Raw genomic sequence first — 27,888 nt, forward strand, 5'->3', positions numbered from 1 at the left:
AAAACTTTGTAATTTGTCAATTATAAAACGACGAAATAATTCTTTAGTGCCAACGGAGTAAAATCTCCAATTCTGTCTTTTCCTACCTCCATTTCTTTTGATCAATTATTTTAATTTATTTATGTTTCCTTCTTGTTTGTTTTCTATCGCAGTTATGAACACCCACAACATTAGCACTGCAAAGAAACGTAAACCAATGGGAATGACGTCACTTTTACGTCGCAGTGCACGGGTGTCCAATATGCAATGGATATTTAGCGGCTGCCAATATGGATTTCTAGCGTCCAATATACCTTTTAGCGTCCAATATGCCCTCTAGCGTCCAATATGCCTTTTAGCATCCAATATGCCTTTTAGCGTCCATTATGGCTTTTTGTGTACAACTCTACGACTGGTCATTAATTAATGTTAGATCACGTGGTATAAACGAAATAATTTGTGCAACAGATATATATGTGTATAGAATAGAATAGAACAAATGTTTATATAAGCGTATAATGAAACAAAATTTTATTAAAACTGTGTGTCTGTAGCTCTATTTGACCGGAGTAAATAAGGTTAAAGATTGAACCTTTAAACTTTTCTTGCCAACAGAACAAAGACTGGGAATTCTGGAGGCTCACATTGAGGCTTGGTGAAATTCTCAGATTTATATTCCAGAACCTCAAACTGGGCATTGCATAAAGCATCTATTACATCAGACATCGATAATTTCAGATGGTGGAACCTTTTGTTATCAACTGTATAAGCAGTTTGGTTCAATGCACCGCGCATGATAAGATAGCCACCAGACGGAAGAAGGGAGGAAACATTTTTCGGGAACTGTTTGTATTCAGCGACACTTTTTGCAGCAGAACCAAAACAGAAACTGGTAAATACGACATCGAACGCCTCAACGTAGTCTGGTCCTAATGGCAGTTCCTTTGTGACGTCACAAGTGACAAGTTTCTTCACGGATCTCTTCAGGTGACCTATCTTTCTTTCAGTCCATTCTGACACATCTCTGAAAGACCAACGCAGATAAAGATGTACAACTGAAACTATACTGAGGGTATTTTGCTGATATTTACTTACAGAAGTGTTGTGTCTTCTATATTAAGCATGCAGACAAATGACATGTTGCTAATAACTGTAACTGGAAGAAGATATTCAAATCGGGGATGGGGAAGGGGGGAATTTAATAAACTTCTTTTTTTTAAAGAATAAAACATGTTTTATCAGTATAACCAGTGACATATTAAAACAAGAAGAAAAAAAACCCGGCTGCTTTTATAGTGAGACTGTCTCAGACATATCTGTCCGTCGCCAGTCCCTTGTCCGTCTGTCAATTTTTCCTTTGAAGTTCATCTCCTACGAGAGTTTTCACTTAATTGTTCTGAAAGTTTGTGAAATTATCCTCCTGGGTAATCTAAACAAAACTAATAGAGAAATATTTCGGAAATATTTATCAAATTAAAAAAAAAATAGTACTTTAACATTGATAGATATATTTAGGAAATTTTGAAATTGTGATTAATTTTTTTTATTTAAAGGCATACTGTCACAGATTTAAGAACCGTATTTTTCTAAAAATGTATAATAAATAAAAATTACATTAATTGTTGGAAACCAAATATAGCTATCAAATATACCAAATTTACAAGGTCTCTAGGTAATGTGTTGCTGTGGATGGGTCATTTGCTTACAAGCCAACAAGACCCGTGTACCTGAGCGTAACGTTTTCAAAGATTTGTTTAAAATGCCTGACGTCAAACTAATCTGTGCTAATCGTGATGACGTCATATTACCGATGGCGGCGACTTTAGTACTGTGATTTACTAAAAGATTAATTAGAATATTATTTTAGAAGTGTTATAGGATAAATAGAATTCGCTACTCGTATTTTTTAATATGTAAAATATCAACCTCGTCTAGTTAATTGGTATTTGTCTCGGCAGAGCCTCGACAAATACCGATTAACATAGACTCGGTTGATATTTTCCATATTAAAAAATACTCTGGCAACACACCACTTTGGCCTGGAGTTCAACCAGCATGTCCCCTCGTTGGACTCCGTGGTGGGTGGGGGCATGATTGATGAATCAGTTGATCTTTTAATATGGCTAAAAATATGTCATTACCTTTTGATGAGGCCCTTAAACGGGTCCACACCGAGGTTTCAGACTCTTCATCCCAGAGTCTATGACTTTGAATATTAAAAAATCTAAGGTAATTTCTGTTAAAACCTGATCAAGGTTCCTTTTTATAGGATCTGATGACGAGGCCTTGCGGTAATTATCTCCATTCGCAATTGACAAAGGATTGCAAGGTTTAGCTGGGGAGCTTAAAACCATTACAAAATTGCGAAATGGCTCTTTGCTAGTGGAATGCGCTACTGAGAGTCATTCAAAAAATCTTATGAAATCTAAACTGTTATGTAACATACCAATTAAAGTTACACCCCATTCCTCCCTGAATTCATCAAAGGGAGTGATTAGGTCTAGAGACTTGGAGGGAGTACGTGAGGATGAGATTTGTGAAAATCTCGCCCCACAAGGTGTTGTGTTGGTTAAACGGATCAGTATTCGTCGGAATAATGAACTTGTTCCGACGAATACGTTGATCTTGACCTTCAAGTTGCCAACTCTTCCAAACTCGGTAAAGGCAGGGTATTTAAATATACCTGTTGTACCTTACATACCCAATCCCTTGAGATGTTTTAAATGTCAAAAGTTTGGTCATGGGCAAAATACTTGTAGCAGATTGACATGTGCTCGTTGTGGTCAATTTGATCATGACAGCAAGACATGTCAAAATGATATGGTATGTATCAACTGCAAGGGCCAGCATTTTGCTTACTCGCGTCAGTATCCAAGGTGGAAAATGGAAAAGCAAGTACAACAGGTAAAAGTAGAAAAACACCTGTCATTTTATGAGGCAAGAAAACTTGTAGAGACTTCAACACCTGTAGTGGCAGGTAAATCTTATGCCACTGCAGTTAAGGTTTCTACAACCAGTGTTGCCATTCAGACCGAGTTAACTTGGCCTAATGGGGAGGATAGATACAGAAAGATTTCAGATATTGCAAAAGCCAAAAAACAAGCTACAAAAGCTGTTCAAAAGCAACTTGTACAGGTGTCTTTGGATTCCAAAAATCCATCAAAAAGTTTAACTAGGGAGCCGGGTCCTAGTAAACCTACATCAGGAAAGGACACCAAAACTCAGAATAAGGATTGTTCTTCAGGTCAATTGAAGAAGTTTGAAAAACAACTGATTCCCTTGGACAATCCTTATGAATCTTTGGCTGATCTGGATGATGAGATGGATGTATGATCTTATGATCATCCACCTTCTAAAAAATCACCAAAGAAAAAGATTACCCCCATACGTCCTTCCAATGACTAATTCAGTCATTCAGTGGAACTGCCGTGGGCTTAGGCCCAATTTTGATGAATTAAGTCTTTTAATTCAAAAACATAATCCTCTTGCAGTGTGTCTTCAGGAAACTTTCTTGAAGGACACTGATCATATTACCATGAGAGGATTTAACCTCTATCATAAGTTTCAAAAAACTGAAAATAGAGCATCTGGGGGTGTTTCCATTCTTGTTAATGAAAACATTCCTCAGAGTTCAGTAACATTAACTACCAATGTACAAGCTGTGGCTGTAAAGATTACAGCTCATAAAACTATTACTCTGTGTTTAGTTTACTTGCCACCTCGTAATCATTTTAATTTTAATCCTAGGGATCTTCAAGGTCTTCTTGACCAGCTCCCTACTCCCTTCATTGTTATGGGAGATTTTAATGGTCACCACACTTTGTGGGGATGCGAGGATGTAGATATTAGAGGAAAACAATTGGAAGACTTAATTCTCAAAAATGACTTGCTTTTATTTAATGACAAAAGTCATACATATTTACATTCTGCAAGTGGTTCTTTCACTTCTATATATTTAACCCTTAGTAGTCCTTCACTTTTTCTTGATTTCTCCTGGAAAGTTGGTTCAGACCCTTGTGGTAGTGACCACTTTCCCATTATTTTGGAGAATGATGGACCTCCATCGCTTGAAAGGGTTCAAAGGTGGAAGTTGGCGAAGGCAAATTGGGATCAGTTTCAGCATCTATGCAGCACTCGTCTGCAACAGTTTGCCATTACTGATACTGATGATCCCATGTCTTTGTTCACTTCCATCTTGAAGGACATTGCAGATGAAACTATTCCTAAGACTTCGGCAGTGCCAAAGCATTTCAATAAACCATGGTTTAATGATACGTGCAAGGATGCATTCAAAGAGCGAAACAGGTTACTTGAGAGGTTCAAACGTGAACCTACTGGAGATAACCTGGATGCATTTCGTATTGCTAGGGCTAAGGCTAGAAGAGATATTAGACAGAGTAAGAAATCATCTTGGAGAACTTTTGTCTCCAAGTTGAATTCACAAACATCCATAAAACCTGTCTGGAATAGGCTCCGTAAAATCAAAGGTAAAGAATCCAGTAATACAATTCATCATTTGTCTGTCAATGATACAGATGTCACGTCTCATCGTGATATTGCCAATGCATTGGCAGACAACTTTTCTCATAACTCATCATCTGCTTTCAGTACAGATCATGCATTTACATCTGTCAGAAATAAAGCTGAAAAGCAGTCCATCAGTTTTTCATTCGAAAATGCTAACGTATACAACAGGCATTTCTCTATGGAGGAATTGCAGGTTGCTCTTCGTAGAACCCATGATACTTCAGTAGGACTGGATAAAATTCATTATCAGTTATTAAAACATTTACCTGAATCATCTTTGATGGTTCTGTAGAATATTTTTAATAACATCTGGATTTCTGGTGACTTTCCTTCTGATTGGAGGAAATCAATTATTATTCCTATTCCCAAACCTGGTAAGGATCCAACTAATCCTACTAGTTATCGCCTTATCGCTTTGACAAGTTGCCTTTGTAAAACTATGGAACGAATGATCAATCGTAGACTTGTCTGGTATCTTGAATCCCACAAATTGCTTACTAACGTGCAATGTGGGTTCAGATCTAAACGTAGCACGGTTGATCATCTTGTTCGATTTGAAACATTTTGTAGGGAAGCTTTCATCCATAATCAGCACTTGGTTTCAGTGTTTTTTGATTTGGAGAAGGCTTACGATACCACGTGGAAGTATGAGATTTTAAACGACCTCCATGGCATGGGCCTTAGAGGTCGACTTCCTATTTTTATTTCTCAATTTTTAAAAGATAGATCTTTTAAAGTCCAGGTGGGGTCGACTTTGTCTGACATTCACCCACAGGAGATGGGTGTGCCTCGAGGTAGTATCATGTCTGTAATTCTATTTTCTGTGAAAATTAACAGCATCACCCAGTGTTTAACTCCTGGTGTGGATTGCTCGTAATATGTCGATGATTTTCAGATTTGTTACAGATCGTCCAATATGAGTATCATTGAACGTAAGTTACAGCTTTGTTTGAATAAACTTCATCAATGGGCAACTGACAATGGCTTTCGATTCTCAAAGACAAAAACGGTTTGTATGCATATCTGCCAGAAAAGAGGTCTTCACTTAGATCCACAGTTGTTTTTTGGACAAAAATCCAATTCCAGTTGTGGAGGAGACTAAATTTCTGGGGGTTATATTTGACAGGAAGCTATCTTTTGTGCCCCATCTTAAATATGTTAAAAAGAAGGGCTTAAAAGCTCTTAATATTTTAAAAGTTATTGGTAATACGGAATGAGGAGCAGACCGCAAGGTTATGCTCCGTCTGTATCGATCTCTTGTGAGGTCAAAACTTGATTATGGATGCATTGTGTATGGGTCGGCACGCAAGTCTTACTTGCAGATGCTAGATCCTATACACAAGCAGGGACTTAGGCTTTGTCTTGCTGCGTTTAGAACATCTCCTGTAGAGAGCTTGTACGTTGATGCACACGAACCGTGTTTGGGTGCTAGACGTGCTAAGCTTTCTCTGCAGTACGCTACCAAGATCGACTCTTTACCATCACATCCTACACATAATGCGGTGTTTGACAACAAATATATGAGGTTGTTTGATGCAAGGCCAAATGCTATTCGTACATTTGGTCTTCGCATTAAGCGGTTTTTGTTGCTTTCCAACATTGATTTAACTGACACTTTGGAAACGCCTTCATATTTTGTTTTACCACCTTGGTGTATTACACCACCTAACATTGTGTTTGATCCGGCGCATCTGAAGAAAGATCGTACAGATGCTGTTATTTATAAACAGTTTTTCATGGAAATTCAAGACAAGTACCGTGATTACATTCCTGTGTATACAAACGGATCACGGGATGGGAATTCTGTGACTTGTGCTAGTTTTTCCATCAGACACAATACTTTCCATGAGTTTGCGTGACTCAGCATCTATCTTTAGTGCTGAAATTTGGGCAGTCATTAAAGCCTTGGAAGAAATAAAGGATTCTAATGCATCCAAATTTATTAGTTTTACCGACTCACTTTCGTGTCTCCAAGCTTTGCACAATATGAAGCTGGACCATCCCTTAATTGGGATGCTGATACGAAAGTGTGTCTTTTTATCTATTGCCAATAAAGATGTTGTATTTTGTTGGGTGCCCAGCCATGTTGGTATCAGGGGTAATAAAAAGGCAAATTCTGCTGCCAAGTCTGCTTTGGATTTGCCTCATGCCAGGGTTGGTGTACCAGATATTGATTTTAAACTTAATATCAACCAATTTATCTTTTCGACTTGGCAACGTGATTGGGACGGTGCGGTTGCGAACAAGCTTCATGTTATCAAGCCAGTCTTGGGAGAGTGGCAGTCGTCCTATAGACAGTGCAGGAAGGATGAGGTAGTCTTGTGTCGTGCCCGCATCGGTCATACATACTTGACCCATTCATTTATCTTGAAGAAAGATCCTCCACCTCAGTGTGAGCACTGTCAGTGTCTTCTGACTGTGCGACACATTTTGGTGGAGTGTAAGCATATGCATGAAACTCGAAAAGATATATTTGGACAAACAAATGTGATGGAATCATTTCGATTCCATCCAGAATTAGTTTTACAATTTTATGTGATACTAACTTTTACTCTAAATTTTAAATTAATATATCTGTGATATTTGTATTTTTTGCACAGTTCTTTACACTGTATTTTTATTTGAATCTTGAATTTTTATATTGATGTTGCCCATCACTTTAGTTTTCAATTTACCATACCACACCCAATAGCCGATGTATTTTTCGTGCTGGGGTGTCGTTAAACATTCATTCATTCTTTCATTCATAATCATGAAACAAAAACATCACTGCACTATGTCCATTGACCTTTAAGCAAACGTTCTACGGTGACACTCCATAATTATTATGGACTTGTGCATTCATAGTCATCAAGTAAAAACATTTCAACAGCAACTATACAAATAGAGGATTCGTCGCGAATGTTTTTTAATATGTAAAATGTCGATGCTCTGCCGAGACAAATACCGATTAACTAGACGAGGTTGATATTTTACATATTAAAAAACACGAGTAGCGTATGAATGAATGACTTAAACAAAAACAGTGTAAAGAACTGTACAAAAACACAAATATCACAGAATTTTACGGATACTGAATTTTACTCAAAACTTCAATTTTGTGCTGTATTGGCCATTCTCAAAGAGAATGTTACACCCCTGCACCACAGTGAGGTTACAGCACACGCAGGGGACGAGTAGCGAATTCTATTTATCCTATAACATTTCTAAAATAACATTTTAATTCAGTTTTTTGTAAATCACAATACTAAAGTCGCCGCCATCGGTAATATGACGTCATCACGATTAGCACAAATTAGTTTGGCGTCACGCATTTTAACTAAAGCTTTGAAAACGTTACGCTCAGGTAACGGGTCTTGTTGGCTTGCAAGCAAATGACCCATTCACAGCAGCACATTACCTAGAGACCTTGCAAATTTGCATACCATTATTGACCGGGTTAATACACTAAAATTATCACATGGGTGTATGACATGGATATTATGGGTAAGTTATAGGATAAATAGAGGTTATTACCAGAGTGTTTTTCGGTATCGTCAATATCATATATTGGGAATAAAAATTGTATTATGCGAGCCTCTGGCGAGAATAATACATTATTTTTATTCCTAATATATACTTAAGCTTAATACAACGTAGTTTTGTAAACTGTACACCCAACTTTAATTCCAGTCCGCCATTACTAGATATTCAAATGACGTAAGAATATGTGGCGCGGTGTATTTTTCAATGGAAATGACGTCAAACACGAATGACGCCATTTTGGATGTCCTTACATCAAAAGAAAGTTATGCCTAACGTTTTTTGTTTTCTGAACGCTGGACAGCTTTCAGTGTCAAATTGCCACTGAAATGTTTTTATTTGATGACTATGAATGCATACGTCAATCATGGAGTATCACCAAAGTACGTTTGCTTAAATGTCAATAAACCTAGTGCCGAGACCTCGACTAATTTACATCTAATTTGCAAAGTTATCAAATTCTTAAAGTATGTGATCTGAAAAATATCACATACTTTGATTGCACTGAAAATGTAAGATATTATATGATAAATATATTTATCATATAATGTCTTAAATTTTCAATGCAATCAAAACTGAACATACCACTAAATATGATGATTATATTCCTATTGTACGTAACTTAAATAGTTTGTTTGAAAAGCACCAATTCTATTGCAAAGTACAGGTAAAACAATGACATACACAATAATACAAGGTAGTCTTGAATACAGAAAGATTTTGTTCAATGCATATATATCTTAATTATTAGTTACTTGAGAAATTCGTAGTGAATCCCTCATGATCAATAACAAAATATTCATATCAGTCTGTTACAACCACACATTATATGAGTTCTCAGTGGTTCTATACTTTTCAGTGAAATTTATTTTTCAAAAACAAACTAATTTGGTATTAACTAAGCCTATAAAATCTTTATTGAACGTTTAATGTATATATATATATATATATATATATAAATCATTTGCGGAAGTATGCGCAGTATTATCAAGAAACACAACTTCCAATAGTGGCGTGTACGTCCAGACAAGTTATGTCCCTTGCAAGGTCTTTTTCCGGTCACTATAACTACGCAATACCTACGTATAAACAAACCATGAATACTGTTGTTTCAAAATATGTCACTGGTGAATATCATTTGTTAAAATTATTTGCCATCATATTATAAACATATGAAGTTGCGTATGGAAGTTTAAATGCTTTTAAAGTGTTTACCCATGTTTGTATAAATAAGACTCACTTAGCACCAGCTAACTCTGCTGTAAACTTGAAAATATGATCCCAGTTGAAGTTTATCTTTTCTCCGTCCATCCAGCGACTAATATTATCAAGATTGGACGGTGAAAGATCAGCCATGACAATGTCCGTGAATCGTTCTGGCGTAGTGATCACCCCGCATAGAGATGGACCGCAACCAAAGTCAAGGAGTCGATGTCCTGTCACTCTTTCTGGAAGCAGAGACACCAATATATGTATGCGTATAGCATTAAACGCATGGGGCGGGTGGGGCGGATGGGGCGGAATGTTATTCAGTGGTAGAGTGCTAGCCTGAAGTGCGACTTGTGGTAAATCGGCAAGACGTTATTTGAAAGTTTATACATAAGTGGTTATGAAGAGGTGTTTTTTTCTTTTTAAAACATATAAAACCAGTTTCTTTAGATGTTGATTATTTAAAAGTAGTTCAGCGACTGAATGTTATAATTTCTAATTTCTCAGGAATAAACTTAACAAAGCATTTTTCATTTCACATATTGATAAACGCTATGTAAGAAGAGAATATATTTTCACACGCTTCTGGGTTTAATATATCAACTTTAATATAAAACAGCCAGTGGTATATGCGATGTAATCCTTCAATATTTAGTACAAATAAGTCACGACCAAGAGAGGAACCCTGTAAAACACCAGCTGAAACAGTTTTTGTATCTTAAAATGTTTTGAGCGTTTATATGCATGATACGAACTTGTCAAAATTAATTGACATTAATTCATATCAGCAAATACTTATATACTTCTAAACAGACAACACCGTGAAAACATAACACTTTGTGATAAATGATGATAACATTCTACAAAGGAGAGGGTTATATATACCTTTTACTGGTAATAAAACCCATGAACTTAAAAAATTTAAATGCCATTGTAGGAAGGTGCCTCTTACTGTATATTATCGGCGAAAAGAGTGTATATATTTATAACCACAAGGAATTTTCGTATTTAAGCCACGGAGGACTCAACATTGGGCCAAATTTACGAAGCGTGTTTTTATATTACACGAGGGCTTATACAATCTAATTAAAATTAGCTCCACTATTACATGTGGATCTAACAGCAGCCAGTTGGAGCTCATGTCCACCAATCAAAACCTTACTTGAAGAATCCTGCCAGTGATTTAAAACTAACAACACTGCGTAGTCCCCAATGTCCAGGTAACATTTCGTCTGTAAATAATAATTTAAATATTGACCAATCACACTTCGCCTTTTATAACGTTATTTGGGAGCATACAAATTCTAAAAATATCGGGCGAGTCTATTTTAGTGGCCGCAGTACAGCGAACCATACCAATACGTACGGGGTGGGTTATCAGTCTTCAATTTTACATTAAAAATTATTTATTTATTTATAAAAAAAAAAAAAAACTAAATCAGTCTTCAGTTTTACATTACAAATTATTTATTTTATAAAATAAAACATGTTTTAAGGCATTCGTAATTCACACGAAACATGTCGTATACCCTCAGGATAATTCGGAATGTTTTCAAATTATTTTTAAATCACTGGCAGGATTCTGCAAGTAAGGTTTTGATTGGTGGACATGAGCTCCAACTGGCTGGTGTTAGATCCACATGTAATAGTGGAGCTAATTTTAATTAGATTGGGGCTTATACTGCTTAAACACCTGGGTTTAAGAAAGACGGGCTTCGTAATTGCAATTGTATGTAGTGGATAGGGGATATAATAACACACACACACACACACACACACACACACACACACACACACACACCTTTCACTAATAATATACCAAACATTTGAGAATCAAGTAATTTTGAGAGACCAAATGACTCGAAACATCCCAGCGTTTATCCGATATACGCTAATAACATTGATCCTAGCTCAGAAGGTTGTATGTAGTAGACTGGAAGGATATAACAATAATAATAATAATAATAATAATAAAATATATACTTTTCTTTAAAGCGGCTATGTCTGGAATATTTTTATTATTTAAGCATTTAGAACAGAAAATCCCATTACGTTTGGTGCATATAAGACGCCGCACTCCGAATTGGTTTCACTACACTGGCTTTTCCAAGTTAAAAATAAACCCACTATTTTGAAAATGGGACACTTTTGCCGGGCGCCCTCTGGGCTAAAAATGGTTCGGCTATTGTTGCATTACAAAAACCGAGCGGATTCTAGCAGCCAATTCCTAGCAGCCAATTACGCTAGCAACCAATTTCAGCAGACCCTCATGGCGACGATCTAAACACCGGACTCATACGCCTTTCGATTGTTACCTGTATTTCACACACTTTTATACACACTGTTATGCTAATTTTTAATTATTCACTACAACTTAAGAATTTTAGAGTTTTAAAGAGTATTTTAATATAATAACAACACAAAAACAAAATAACAACCAAGACTCATTTTCACAGTCTTATTGTTACTAATATCCGTATAAATACAACTTAACCGTTTTATTAAGCATTTTTATAATATCTGAAGTATCACTTTAAAAATCCTTCTGTACTACGGTAATATAGGATGTCCAACTAGTATCGTATAGCCCACACCACAACACACATTATAAAAGGCGCAATGGTCCGGTGTTTAGAACGTTGCCATGCGTGTCTGCTGAAATTGGCTGCTAGCGTAATTGGCTGCTAGGAAGTGGCTGCTAGAATGCGCACGGTATTACAAAATGGCGAGAATTGTTCTAACTGGCTAGTAAGCATTTGACGATATGCGTTAATGACGACAACTTGCGAGTGAATTAAAAGTGCAGTTATGCTTGTATTTGAACTTAGAACTTGACTGTATACGATTGAAACCAGACATTGCAGCTTTAAGAATATAATTATGCAAGATATCTCAGTATTTAACTGACGTACGCTAGTAATAATAATAATAATAATAATAATAATATTTATATAGAGGGTTCCCGGCTCCGACGGATTACCCACAGTGCCTTACGGTCGGCCATATTGGTAGGCAGCTGAGCGTATCGTGATCTTTTTATCGTCATTGTTTACAAGCTATTGTCCGTTTTCATTTCTTTATCTGAACATAATGCCTACAACGTGTGCCATTGTTGATTGTAATTCACGGTGCGGAAAAGATAACAGCAGGTTTTATCGACTGCCTAAAGTCCTAATTCACCAGGGTGAAGATACTAAAGAGAGAAGTGAGCGAAGGAAGAGGTTTTGGCTTGCAGCCATAAATCGTCAGGAATTGACAAAGAAAGCTGTGGAAAATTGTAGAGTTTGTTCCAGGCATTTTATTAGTGGTACGTTTTTATGTTTTTAATAACTGAATAATCATTATAATGCGCATTCGTGTGTCACTGGGGGTGGGGTGAAACAAGCAGGTTATTTCTAAAGCCACACACACCACCTCTACAACCCATTTAAATATTGACAATTTTCTGTAGAGATTATTTAATTTTTTGATAAATAAAAAATTGTTTTAAGCTGGAATTAACTGTGTGTGTGTGTGGACAGACTTGTATATTTTCCAATACATAATGTATGAGTATATGTTAATTCAGTATTTGTTGTGTGATCAAAAATATACCAAGCTATTAATAACCGTAAAACATATTTAAGAGCAAATATACATGTATGCATGTTAGGAATATTTGGAAGTCTTACTGGAAAGATTTCCCCACATACATGTACATATATTTATCAGTCTCTCATATTATGTCTTTTTTTTTTTTTAGGAAAGCCATCAACTTTGTATGATGAAACCAACCCAGATTGGGTGCCTTCTTTAAACCTGGGTTACAAGCAGTGTACCTCAACTGATCCGGGCCAAAGATACAGTAGGTTACAAAACCGAAAAGAAACCAAACAGACTAGGGCAGCTGCTTTAACTCTTTTGGATCTGAACGCGTTATTTGAAGAGGGGGGAGCTGTTTCCAGTACAGATACCAAACCTGAGGTAGATAACGAAACTGAGGATGCCCATATGTCTGACCCTGAAAAGCTTAGAGTAGCAACAGCAGAAATTGTGGTGCTTAAGGAGGAAAATGAAAAACTGCGCGAGGAAATTAAAACTTTAGAGAAAGTGGTATTTAAATTGAAGTCCCATAAACCAGAAGATTTCGAAAATGATGATGACAAGGTCAAGTATTATACTGGCTTGTCCAGTTTTGTCACACTTTTCTTCCTTCCCTGTTTTATAGATTTGGACTTTGCTGCAGTAAGGCTGACCTGATTAGTGGAATCAGTCAGTGGTGTGGTCTTCTTACTGAACAGATGACTGACTAGCTCCGGAAGTATTACTGTTGTAAAAAACTTGGTAGATTTTAAAGTAATTTGTTCCCAAAGTTCAGGGCAGGGCTCAATCCTCTCCATAAACAAATCATCTGTGGTCCACACTATAAAGTCACAATACTCCAAATTGCAAATATGCAGTTGAGATTGCACCTGATAAAAATAAGGATGATTTCGCTTCAACCGAAGAGCCCCATCAATCGTTTCTAAGCATGAATTCTTCCCACCACGTACATTTTCATCCTTCATGCAATATGGACATTTAATTTCAATGCATCCCTTACCACAGCAATCACATTCAACAAGACCATCTGGGGAAGCACCCAAATGGGGATAACATGCACTTAAAAAAAGCCCACAATCACTGATGTTGACATTTTGATGAAGGGTACTAATTTGATTCAAGTAACTTTCTCTTGCTGTTAGCTCATGTTGACATCCCCACCTAGTTGCTGCAGATGAAAATGTTGCTTCTGTTGGGTAGCATATTGACTTCAGCAAGCTCAGTGAAGGATTGCTACAAGACGTCGAACATACTGCTTTCATTTTTGAAGCTGTAACACGCCCAGTCCTAAATCTAAACCACATTTTTGACGTTGACTGTTCTCTTGTTGCAAGCTCCACATTGACAATTTCTTCATCAGTGACAGCAAGTTCCTTAAACACGCTTTCGCAGTGACTGAAAATCTTGATTGTGGATTCATTGTGCAAGTTTTCATCATACAATTCACTTAATATCATGGGGTATTTAATGTCAAGAACTTTTGGAATATAAATGCTGTTGTAGTTTCTGTTTACAGACAGACATGCTGTTTTTTCACTTGAAATCTTGTTAAAAAAGGTCTCCCACTGTGAAGTTGATGCCTTTTCCACAGGTTTCGTCGAACGAATGGGGGTATCCGAGATTTGTGTTTCAGGATGGTCAATTTGTCGATCCAGTCGTTTCTTGAGACTTTTCGAAGACATAAAATTTATATTTTTCAATGGGGCATAATCAACTTTGGTACGCGATGAAGGCAACATCCAGTATGCAGGTTCCTGCGTGACAGTAGTGGTTTCTCTCAACCGCACCGATGCCTCAATGTGAAATAAAACTGATGCAACATGTGAGCATGATTCCCCTAGTCCTGCCTTACAGTTACAATGTGCACAAAGTACTTTGCCTTCAGCATTAAAGATGATCCAGGGATGAAGAAGGGGGTCGTTAAGACTTTGGGCATGCAAAACCTTGGCTCTGATAATCTTGAGACTGGCCTTATCCACATTATATATGTAAACAGCAACGTCCCTAACCCAACCACACACAAACCGGTCGTAGGCGTCCAAACTCTTGTAGTTCTGGAAGTCTTTTAAAGTACAAAAGGGGCTTGGGTGAAATATTAAATAATTAACAAGATCGGGATATGTCAGTGCGGGATACAAATTACGATCATGAAGCCATTTATCTTTGCTGATTTGGTATGGATCTTGCTTTCCTATACACTCTATTTTGTCATTGTATCGAGATCTCGATTGGTCATCCAGTGTCTCAATATAGTTCTGCATTTTATCGATCTCCTAGTGGTCAAAATGTTTTGTTAATAAACAAATAACTGATATCACTATATTCTAAGCTCAAAACAATAACGTCTTACGTGTGCTTTACATTGGAACCTGCCTATCAACATGGCCGACCGCGCAGAATTATGGGTAATATTGCTATTTTTAGCTCCAAGCCGAGAACCCTCTATATATATATATATATTAAATATATACTTTTCTCTAAGAATATACGAAAGATATCTCAGTATTTAACTGACGTACGCTAGCAATAATAATAATAATAATAATAATAATACTGACTATCGTTGAGGAAGGTGTATGTATTGGATATTAAAAATATGTACTGATCGTCAAGAGGTCCCCAAAAATCCTTCAAGTAAATGTCGACTGCGAACTTGTCATAGTAGTCGTTTCCGTGTAGCAGCGCCATTGTATCAACTCCAACCAGCGTTCAACGAGCAGTCTCGAGCAACTGAAGGCTGGCTGTTATATGGGTTAACTGTTCTGTAGGTTGCAGAGAAGTAAATTGACCAATGAGCGTCGGGCAACAAGAAATTGGATCTTTGACAGGAATTGCATCTACATTTATGGGGCACAGTTGTGTTGAATGAGATCTCACTTTCCATGAGTGATTTGTACATACCGAGTATGAATACATGGTCGGGGTGGAGAGACTTCCTAGCAGCCGTGAAATGGCAAAATGGGGGCTGCCTCCAAAAATAAGAGATTATTTCCAGATTTAGGTTGAGATCACCCAGTTCAGACATAGTTGCTGCACAAAACAAGGACTGGCCATCATCACTACATGTGTGATTCACCTGGGAAAATTCTCTTTTTCTATTTTTTAAAATTTATGTTAATATAGTGGACAGTATGTTATGACAGTATGTTATGATTTACTTCGCTCACTGAGCCTTTCCCCAGGATTTTTTTAAGGCGCTTACATATATAGCATCATTATAACACAAAAATCAAGCCAAACGAAGTGGGGTAGTGGGTTGAAAACAGTTAAGTGTTTGCCTTCAATCCATCAAATCATGTTGGGGTTGTTTTTGTGGGGGGGGGGGGGGGGGGGGGGGGGGGGGGGGGGGGGGGGGGGTTTAAAACTTTAAAAAAAAATAACCCATCAATCCCCCCCCCCCCCCCCCCCCCCCCCCCCTTAAGCAGTTTTAAAAAAAATGGAGACCTATAACTCTTTTAAATTGTATATATAAAATAGCTGCTGGTTGCATAGCTAACAGAATTAAAATTGTCCTGGATAAAATAATAAATAATGACCAAACAGGTTTCATTAAGGGAAGATATATCGGAGAAAATATACGTTTAATATATGACATTATGCAATATACCGAAACACACTTTATACCTGGTCTTTTAATATTAGTAAATTTTGAAAAAGCATTCGATTCAGTATCTTGGTCCTTTATAGAAAATGCATTAAATATATTTAACTTTGATTCATCAATTATAAGATGGGTAAAAACTTTGTACAAAAATTCGATGTCGAGTGTAATACAAAACGGTCATATGTCAGAAACATTTAAACTCGAAAGAGGATGTAGGCAGGGAGATCCACTCTCACCTTATATCTTTTTAATTTGTGCCGAAATTCTTTCAATTCTTGTGAGAAATAACAATGACATTAAAGGTATTTCTATTGAAGGCGAAGAATATTTAATAACTCAATACGCAGATGATACTACTTTTATTCTTGACGGGACATCCCAGTCTCTGGAAAGTACAATGGTTTTACTTGATTACTACTCAGATATCTCAGGTTTAAAAATAAATTATATAAAGTCTAAAGCCATTTGGATAGGCAGCAAAAAATATTCTAAAGAAGTATACCATCATACACGGTGGAAGCTAGAATGGGGTGGAAATAAATGTAACCTCCTTGGTATAAATTTCACAGTTAATTTAGATGAAATTATAGATTGTAATTATAATTCGAAAATTAAAGATATGCAGAATGTAATGAAACTTTGGTCAATTAGGAAATTGTCAGTACTTGGAAGGGTTACAGTCCTTAAAACCTTAATAATACCAAAAATCACACATCTTTTAATAGCACTGCCAAATCCACCAACACATATGATACAAGCTCTTAAAAACATGTTTTAAAAATTTATTTGGCAAAATAAACCAGAAAAAATCAAGCGAGATGTATTAGTACAAGATTATAAATATGGCGGTTTAAATATTCCTGATAATAGTACACCTTGTTACATCTTTAAAAGCAACATGGATACAAAGAATTTTCCGACAAAGTACAAAATGTGTTACATTATTTGAGTCCACCACAAAGTTACGAACTAAAGACCTTGTTATATACGGAGATTACTTTCTTGTAATTAAAAAGGAAAGAGTAAGAAATATGTTTTGGAAAGATGTTTTGTGTAGTTGGGCACTAGTTCAAAAATATCAAAAGTTACAAACCACTGAAGATATCCAAGGATTGAATATTTGGTATAATACCAACATATTATTAAATAATAAACCATTTATGTATAAGAACTATATTAACAAAGGAGTCATTTTTATTAGCGACATACTGGACGAGGAAGGAGACTTTCTTACATTTGAATCCTTTACCCAAAAATATAACATAAATACTAACTTTTTACATTATGCATCGCTAACAAACGCTGTAAAAGCCTTTTTACAAACACAAGATAGCTTAACTGTAACAGAGTTTAACAAAATTAAAATACCAATTTTTCCTTTTAAACTGATTTTTCTGTTGAACGAGAATACAACAAGTAAGGTTATGTACAATATTTTGAATAATAAAATCACTACTCCAAAGTCACAAACAAAGTATGCAAGCAAGGGTTTAATATTTGACCATCTTACATGGACAAAATATTATGTTTTACCTTTTAAATGTTTAAAAGACACTACATTAATATGGTTTCAATATCGTCTGCTGCACAGAATTCTTGCCACAAATACATTTCTATATATGATAAACTATTCTGAATCAAATAAATGCTCATTCTGCAATAAACTACCTGCAACTTTACAACATTTGTTTTACGATTGTGACAAGGTACGAGAGCTTTGGAAAAGTTTAGAAAATTGGATATTTCATGAAACGGGATTTCGCGATTGATTGAATGTTTGTTTAACGACACCCCAGCACAAAAATACATATCGGCTATTGGGTGTCGCAAATGGTAAGTATGATTTCGCATTTCACTAACAAAACATTTAGTGATTTTTGGGATAATTGATGGAAAAATGGCCCAAAATATAAACTGGTTAATAATTAATACTAAATACTATATTTATACCATGAAAATACTTAAAAGAAATTTATGTATCAATGCGATTAAAGTTATTCTACGTAATAAATTTCAAATAAAAAAATATATATATTTTAAAAATTGCGAATATGATAAATTTTATAACAACTGGTCCAAGTGGCTTAATCTTCTAGCTTAAACAAAATACATATTGACACAGACGTATACAATTAACAAACTATATTCTTTAAAAAAAAATCGGTCTTTTACTCCATCCAAACGTTTATTTCTAGCGTTACACACCTGTCCAAGCACTCGTCTAGTTCCTTTACCTTCTACTTCTCATTTCCTTTCTTCTCTTTTTCCTTTTTCTACCTCTTTTCTACTGTCTTCTTTCCTTCCAAACTTTCTTTTATTTTTGTCTCTCATTCCTCAGACCAAATGTTATTTAGAAATAACGTATGGGCGTGTCAACTTAATGTTTGAGTTTTAAAAAAAAAAATGCCTAAATCTCACATTTATGAAAGATTATGCTATACAAAAAGTAAATATTTTTGGTACAATATATATGTATGTATGTATTTATATATATAAAGCTAAACCTCTATTCTATGTACATGAATGTTAGTGTATATGTGTATTATTGTAAATGTTGGTTTAAGATTGTATAATATGTGTATGTATTATGTACTATTGTAACCATGTGTATATAATATAATTATGTATATTATCTCATTGTAAGGCAATGATGCAAGGCGCCCCACCCTTGTCATTGTTAAATTGATCTGGGGGTAATAAAAATTTATTTAAATAAAAAATAAAAAAAATAAAAAATATTCCCCACCCCCAACAATTTCATAATTTGCGCCATGTTGTTGCTGTTGATTTCAGCGTCGTGTTAAATGCTTGTCACCTCACAGTTTAACAAATACATATCTAGCATTATCAAACAAATATGATTATTGTAAACTAATTCAGTATACGTTTTACTGTAATTTGTATAATTTAAATACTGCATGTTCCATTTCCTGCGATCGCGATCTCAGTGCGTGCTCTCGACCATAGGTACAAAATTAACAAAGACAAAGGAAATAACAAAACTGCAGTTAGGTATTCATTGATGCAAACAACTATTGTTTTTCTACACATTTACATCAAGATTTACTTCCGTGTAATCGTATTGTTCATGTCCGCCCTAGTTCATAAAAATAAACTCGAATGTAAATGTGCATTTACATTCGAGTTTATTTTTATGAACTAATGACCGCCCCTGCGTGTGCTGTAACCTCACCGTGGTGCAGGGGTGTAACATTCTCTTTGAGAATGGCCAATACAGCACCAAATTGAAGTTTTTAGTAAAATTCAGTATCCGTAAAATTCTGTGATATTTGTGTTTTTGCACAGTTCTTTACACTGTTTTTGTTTAAGTCTTGAATTTTTATATTGATGTTGATCATCACTTTATTTATTTGCATTACCATAGTTTGACACCCAGTGGCCGATGTATTGTTCGTGCTGGGGTGTTGTTAAACATTCATTCATTCATTCATTGTTCGTGTCCGCAACGATGTCTCTTGACACGTGGGTGTCAGCTGACTCTGAAGCGTGACGTATATTACGCCGAGAGCTTTCCTCAGTTCAGCCAACGAACGTTCTTCCTAACGTTCGCGAACTATTTGATTGGTGTCCGTCGTGTCCATTTGGTTTAACGTGAAGCGCACAAACCAGTGTAGCGAACGTTTTGTTTTCGCTCGGTCTGGCTGAACTCGGACCTTGGGATAGCCGACATGTCTTTCGGCCCTGAACTGGCATGTGTATTCAAATTGACATGCAGTGTCGGTTTGTTTTTATTACTTTGGTTCAAAGACTTTACAAAATTAAAATAATGGTGACATGTTTTACTCAAGAATTTCACCTTCAAAGATGTTTATTCAATTAATAGGTATTTTCTTTGATTTGTCTTGATGCGTAATTCCAAAGCATACAGACATTATTACAACAAGCAGTTATCTGGCGGATTAGTAGTAGCCGATCACCTGTACCACGTGACCAGCACAAGCCCGCCGACAATTAAAACGGTGCGATCAATGGACCTCAAAGTGAACATCTAAAGAATTGCAGAGATACCAAATGGAAGTGTGATAATGTGGTGAATGACGTTACGGATCACAGCTCCATTGTTTTGTATACATGTTACAAATTAAGACGACACGGTCCTGCAGTTAAGGCGCTCCAGACATGAAGGCGCTTACTTGGCTGGCTAAGGGAGCACGGGCCGTGTCGGCTTATCGCTCTAGGGAAACCCTAGCCGCTACCTGAAGACACACTTGACACATACCACTGGAATTCACACCACACTGGTTTCCAAGGTAATAATAACAATGTATTTGTATATTTCATAATTTTAATGGAGTCAGAAATTGGCTGCTTTAATTTTTATAATTTATTACATAATCACTGATGTAATATGACCACAACAACAACAAATGTTAAGGTTGAGGTGAACTCAAACTGGGTATTGACTGAAAAATCGTATATTGGCCAAGACTGAAAAGATGCCAAATATGGGATGTGTAATTTGGACAGGCTGCCAAAAATGGGACAAAAAGGATTATAACAAATATGGAGTTATTCATGCAAAAATACCTGGTGGTCCAAAACACCAAACTTTTAAAGTACACCGACTCCAGTATATGCTCCACCACAATCACTTTAACATACCTCGTAGCATGGATGTATCACATTTATGTCACCACTCTCTCTGTGTTAATATTGAACACTTGAGCCTCGAACCACATTATGTTAACAACAACCGTCAGCACTGTCTAAACATTGTCCCGAAACACTGCATCGGCCATCCAGGTTATAGAGACTGTTTTTTTCTTCTTGGGGACAGGTATGTATGATCTGTTGGACATGGTGGTACAACTTCGAAGTCAAGTACATTCTTCTTGTAGGTTGTTCTTGCAGTACTGTTGTGTTTGTCGTCATATTGCTGGTATCGAACCTTGCGGAGATAATTTCTTCGGGATCTGTACCGAGTAGTTTTTTTCCTAGTACAAGCCTGGAAATAAGTGTCCGGTCACGGTCATTGTCCGGTACGTATTTGTGATTTGTCACGATTTGACAGTCGCGTATTTAATATTAGCGGTCATCTTGTCCGGCACAAAAACTGCTATTTTTATTTTGTCTTAGCCGATTTCTCTATATTTTGAGAAAAAAAAGAGAGGCATATTTTGAATATTTTCCGACTAGTGTGCACGTGCACGAAGCTTACATTAGTTTTTATGGTAACTAAATACAAACGAGAAGGCATTTACGTTTTCCACGAGAAAAAACAACACACAAATTGTTTTTGTCTATTAATAGACACGCCTAATGACCTCACCTCGGCGAATCATTGGTTCAATGGTTGACACAAACGGCGTGATAATTATAAGCGTCTTTTAGCACTAAAGTTTACCTTTAAAATTAACTGACAATTAATTGATTCCGATTATAATTATTTAATGGAATGTTATTGTACCTCTAAAACGGAACGGTCACACATCGGTCATTATTAATATTATTTTGGGGGAAGAGACACCTCAACCGATTACTACAGCTGGTGTCTATTAATAGAGCGGGGCCGCATTGCACACCAAAAAACCCACTGTGAACGCTACGCATTTCTGCTCAACTATGCACAACGAATAGATCTGCACGCAAACATATTTAAATACAAGGAAGAAAACACCCAAACGTACTACTAAAAAATTTATAACTTTTATTTCCTTGACGAATTGGCAGAAATCGCGTCTCGCGAAATATGTCTGCTGCACTTATGCTGCTTATACGGAACGCGGGTCCGATCAGAAAATCGTTAATCGGCAAATGTGTTCCGAGTGACCCGAATAGCCGACAGCACGAAATTTTTGCCCCCCCCCCCCCCCCCCCCCCCCCCCGAGCGAAGTTAATTATGTCAGTAAATAACATAAAATAACAAATCAACAGAACACGTCTTATACTTTATACGGGTCAATATATATTTAAAAATAATAACAATAAAACGTGAAACCGAGAATATAGTGACGTCATCGCCCGTGCATGCACAACGGATATCACGTGGTGTCCGTAAAGGTAAAGAATTTAGAATGTCGAAAAAGATAACATCTTTTTTTGATAAAACTACAAGTGTAGCAAGTACAAGTAGTAGTACGTGTGATACTAATGTCGGTAGCGAAACATCAGATTCATCCCCACAAATTACCAGCATTACAAAGAAGCAGGTTAGAACTCTACGATCAACAACGTTGCAAAAATGGATAAATGACGACTTGGTAAAAACTAATGCATCCGTTTGGTTAAAACACGAAACAAATTCTAAAGGTGAGGTGACCGCAATGAGGTGTGTCGTCTGCACACAGTTTGAGAAAGAGATACGGTGTAGTAGAGATTTCACTGACGTTTGGATAAGAGGGTCTACAAACATGCGCTTATCAAATGCTAGAGACCATTCTTCAACAAACTACCATAAACATGCATACAAACTTTACGTCAAGGACATGAACGCTAGGGGTGAATGTGTTGAACATCTTCACAATGTATTTGAACCAGACCCCCAACAACAAACGCTTGGTGACAGCTTTTGTAGTATGACTAAAGTACAAGAACTTCAACAAATAAAAAAAATTGAAATAGCATATTTTATTGCCAAAAAAGAGCTCCCATTCTCTGTATGAAGATTTGATTAAACTGGAAACTTACCATGGTGTAGATATAGGTGATCAAGCTTACACTAACCGTAAACAATGTGCAGAATTTGTGGACATTCATGGACAGTTTATAGCATCAAAGCTGCATGATGATCTTTCAAAAGCCAAATTCTATAGTGTTTTAACAGATGGGAGCACAGACAAGTCTGTTACAGAAAAGGAAGTTGTATATGTACTGTATTTTGATCCTTATTCTAAAAATGATGAAATTGAAGTGAAGCTTTCATTTCTTTACCTAAAAGATGTCAAAAAGGGAGATGCACCTGGAATACTTGGTGCAATTGAGGAGAGTTTTCACTCACTGGGTATCATGCCAAGTGAACTTTATTCAAAGCTTATTGGTTTTGGTGCTGATGGTGCATCAGTCAACAGTGGTAATAAAAGTGGAGTAAAAGCACTTCTGGAACAAAAAGCACCATGGCTAATATATACATGGTGTGTGGCTCACAAATTAGAATTGGCCCTGAAAGATGCCTTAAATACTACCGTATTTCAAAAGGTGGACAATATGCTGCTGAGGTTGTATTACCTTTACCATAAATCTCCCAAAAAACTACAGGAACTGAAAACTTTGCACAATTTAGTCAAAGATACATTTGAATTTGAAGAGGGCTCTCTGAAACCAAAACGTGCTTGTGATACAAGGTGGATTTCTTTCAAGTTGTCAGCACTGCGGATGGTCCTGGATAAATATGGTGTTTACATGCAACATCTACAGCACTTAGCTGGTGACAAAAAATGTAAAGATCATAAAAAGATATGTGGTTATCTGTGTGAGTGGAATTCTAGTCGCATGCTTTTGTATGTTGCATTCTTTATTGATGTCCTGAACCCAGCAGCTATATTGTCCAAAGCATTTCAAGAAGATGTTATTGACAGTGTTGGAGTTCTACATAATATCAAGTGTTCTGAAGAATCTCTTGATCAATTGTTAACTAGGTCTTTTGAGGATCTTCCTGCTGTTAAATTTCTGTTTGGAAAGTTACAAAAGACTGATTCAGTGTACACTTATCAGGGGATAGAATTCACTAAAACAAGTTTTCTGAAGGCCACTGAAGATGTAAAATCAGCAAAGAATACCATTATAAATGCTGTACACTGTGCCATGGATTCCAGACTAAAGGGTGCCAGCAGTATACAGCTGAATAATGTTGCCACTATATTAAACACTGAACACTGGAAATCAAATGTTGATGTGGCAGGTGTAGACTTTACGGATGTCAATGTTACTGAACTGATAGAGAACTTTCAGCCTGTATTGCTGAAACAAGGATTTTCTCCAGATGCCTCTCAAAATATTCTAGAGGAATGGCACGACATGGTCAGGTACACACTGGACTTTTTACAGCCACATAAAAGTTGTTACAAAAAAACCTGGAAAATTTTGTTTAACTGCTCTAAGTCCACTAAGTGGAAGAATATACTGACTTTCATTGAACTTTTGTTTTCTGTACCAGTTTGTAATGCAAAACTTGAGAGAATGTTTTCTCGCTTAAAAAGAACAAAGAGTCATAGCAGGTGTTCTTTAGGTGAGGACAGGTTAACAAATATCCTACGAATTGTTGAGGAAGGTCCCCCACTGGGATCATTTGATGTAAGCCCTGTAGTTCATCTGTGGAACCAGGTGAAAAGGAGGAGACCAAATCAGAAGAAAAGGCAAATGTACAAAAAGAGACCCCCAAAAGTAAAATACCAGAAACTAGAAACTGAAAGAAAGGAGATTAGTGGATCTGATTCGGAGTCTGGTGACACAAGTGAAAGTTTTAGTGATAATGAAAATGTATTCTGTTTATCTGACAGTAGTGACAGTTCAACATTTGAAGGTTTCCTGCCTACGGATATATAACATGAACGATATCATAAACTAGAAACTAGAAACCGAAATCAGATACAAGTCAAAGTTATGCTGACAACATTGTTTCTTATCTGATTCTGACAACAGTGGCTGCTTAAGATTTGAAGGTTTCTTACCAAAGTGATATTGGCAGTTGTTGATCTGAATACAATAACAATGACCATATAAGTAATTTATCAGTCATACTATAATTTCATGCATTTATTAATATTACAGGATTAATAAAAGATAAATAACATTCTAAAATTTGTAATAATTGCTTTCGATATTTACACACTGGCATGCAATTTGGTGACAGGTACATTTTAATTTGTGACAGGCACAAACTGACTGATATAGGACAGCTTGACAGGCATGGTCCAAATAATTATTTCCAGGCCTGTAGTAGCATGATACCGGTCTTCATGTTCCCGAGCTTTCAGTTCTGCGAGGGCGTGTATTCTTCCAGTCAGTGGGGCTCCCACTAATTGACATCTTGTAACAGTAGACTTTAGAATTCCTTTGTTGAGCATGTGGGCTGCACTGTTTATTCTTGCTTCAAAGTTGCAATAGAATGTCACTTGTTTTTGATTTGTTCTAGTATAAGCCCGGTTGACACTTTCTACTTTTTGAGTGTTTGTATTGAGTTTTGTTTTAAGAACTGCAGTTTTGCCGAGTCGAAGTTCTAGGCATTTTCTTAACAATTCTTTATCGCCTTCTTTCATTTTCAGAACTGAATCGGCAGGTAAATAGGCTGGTTTCCATGCCTTGATCCGCCTGCCCGAACACACAAATGAATGCCTTTGACACAGTGTTGAACAGTTGCCACTCACACAGGCCACGATGGAATCGATGGTGTACGTCATTTTTCTAACTATTTTAGTGATATCTCCTGCAAGTTGACGGTGGGCGATGTCAAGTTCGAGGTGACAACGTTGCTTGATGTCGATGGCAAAACGTCGCTGTACTTTCTGTCGTTCTGATTTATTTTTCCCCGGAAACATGGTTAAGCTAAATGAAACTTTTTCAATCGCCTTTTGATGACTTTTAGAAAAATGTCTAGTGTCACGTAAATTCTCAATGGAACCTGTCTGTGCTCGGGTAGCACCGTCAGTAGCATGTGAATCTCCATTAGTCGTGAAATAACCAATATTCAGTTTGTCTTCGTCCACTTGAAATTCATTCACCACGCATTTTTCTGCATATAAGCCCTCATTGCCGATGGAATCTGTTGTCTTGAAATTAGCTGTACATTTTCCACTGTGATCTGGACATGTAATTTTCTCTCCTTTAGATCTGAGGATTTCAGCTTTTTTGCAAAGTTTGTTTGCAGTGTATATCCCAATAATTTCCTTTTTAGGTGTTTCGTTCTCAGCAATGGTGTAGACCGCTTGAGTTGCAGGCTGGAGGGGTGTGCTCGAGTTCCCACTGAAAAGTCTGTTGTTGTAACGGCAGTCTCCCTCAACACTTATCTTGTGATCACTGGTAAAACCTTTTAGTTTGTTTAGTCGAACCAAATTAGACCGTCTTTCTTTCATATCGTGTCTGTTTATGTACACTGTTTTGGATCCAACATAATTGGCTGAATTCTGCATTCCACGCTTGCTTCCAACAGGGATACCAGCTGCAGATAAGGAATCGCGAAATCCTGTAATTCCAACTGATGTATTCATAAGGCCAACATGTATCCCAATATTAGGCTGAGCAGCTTTCTGACCTCGTGCAGTGTGTAAAGTGACTTCTTCGTACAATTTGTGCTTCTTCGATCTAAAATGACATAGCTCACATTTTAAACCTAGGGGCCAGCACATACCCCATTGTTGATAGGACTGTTCGTCATACTTCGGATCACCATCACATGTTGGGAAGTTATTTCTATGTTCTCGATAAGATTCATTGAATAGATTGAGCACTTTACCACAATGAAGTTTATAGCCATCTAAGTCTTGATTGTTTTGTTTCAGGAAATCTTCCAAGGCATCTGGAACAGCTGGGTGAGGCCGAAGTAACCGCATATTGCCAGTCGTCCCCTGTGAATCGGTGACCACATATTATGAAGATGCACCTCGACTCGTTGACGGCTTAGCCACTGCATCAAAGTCTTCCCTGGACAGCCTGGTACAGGTAGGTGATTTGGTGGCATTTGGGAGCAGTGTACTTTCTTTTTGGTGATGGAATTTGTGACCAATTACATATACATTTTTTCTGTTAGGGGGTCTACCCAAAACTTTTATTTTCTTGGCAGGGGGTTTCCCCATAATCATTTCTCAATGTCAGTATATAAATTTAATTTTCTGTAGTCTGCCCCAGTGTGACAAAAACATGTTCTCACTTTTCAAAATTATCTGACTGACAAATAATCCTGCCTCAGGGAAAACATTTGCCAGGTCCGCAGAATACCCCCCACTGAATACTTTGTCCTGGTATGCAGTAACAACACACTGAAACAACATGCTGTTGTGTCATGGTGGACGTATGGCTGCTAGTGGTTACCCAATATGCCAAAGATACTCCAAATAGAGCAACAGTTTTGTGATAATCACTGAAGTAATTAGAAAATGTTTCCCACATTCCACAATTTTCAACTTTAAAATCAAATGTAAAAATTGAGGGACAGGTGAGGTGGCCTGAAAATACCCCCCTGTATACAGTATGATATTACCAGGTTTAGCAATCAGTCAGACTTGGCCTAAAATAGAAATCTTTATTTAAACAAAACAATTCCAGTGTATCATACTAATAATTCCCCCCCCCCCCCATTTTTTACAGGCCAAATCAGACCAATACAGTGACACTCCTCAAAGAGTTATCTCCCCTTGACCAGTCGTCAACATATAACCAAGTGACTTTCGTGAAGTGCAAAATGTTAGTATTCATGTTGGAGCAATAAAATGTATAAACCGAAAAATATTTTTTGTTCTTAAGGTTGCAGAGAAGTAAATTGACCAATGAGCGTCGTGTTGCCCACGAATATA

At 36.8% G+C, this 27,888-nt stretch overlaps 2 protein-coding genes and 1 long non-coding RNA gene across 4 annotated transcripts; 2 read left to right on the forward strand and 1 right to left on the reverse strand.

Moving 5' to 3' along the window:
- Positions 1–573: 573 nt before the first annotated feature.
- Positions 574–16,103, reverse strand: LOC121378452 (indolethylamine N-methyltransferase-like). The gene is made up of 3 exons (XM_041506625.1): positions 15,378–16,103; positions 9,269–9,476; positions 574–1,003 (listed from the first exon to the last, which is right to left on the reverse strand). Exons 1-3 carry the CDS (start codon positions 15,505–15,507, stop codon positions 574–576), a joined length of 768 nt encoding a protein of 255 aa, XP_041362559.1. The 5' UTR covers positions 15,508–16,103.
- Positions 954–27,815, forward strand: LOC121378454. Of its 2 annotated transcripts, none has more exons than XR_005958732.1 (3): positions 954–1,051; positions 26,878–27,037; positions 27,683–27,815. It is a non-coding gene; the product is annotated as an uncharacterized LOC121378454 (long non-coding RNA). The 2 variants fall into 2 exon arrangements; XR_005958731.1 differs by lacking the exon at positions 954–1,051 and adding an exon at positions 20,147–20,694.
- On the forward strand, positions 11,994–15,347 carry LOC121378453. The gene is made up of 2 exons (XM_041506626.1): positions 11,994–12,544; positions 12,980–15,347. The coding sequence occupies exons 1-2, from the start codon at positions 12,328–12,330 to the stop codon at positions 13,474–13,476; spliced, it is 714 nt and encodes a 237-aa protein (XP_041362560.1). The 5' UTR covers positions 11,994–12,327; the 3' UTR covers positions 13,477–15,347.
- Positions 27,816–27,888: the final 73 nt, after the last annotated feature.

Source organism: Gigantopelta aegis, chromosome 8, assembly GCF_016097555.1.
Source record: "Gigantopelta aegis isolate Gae_Host chromosome 8, Gae_host_genome, whole genome shotgun sequence".
Taxonomy (NCBI): Eukaryota; Metazoa; Mollusca; class Gastropoda; order Neomphalida; family Peltospiridae; genus Gigantopelta; species Gigantopelta aegis.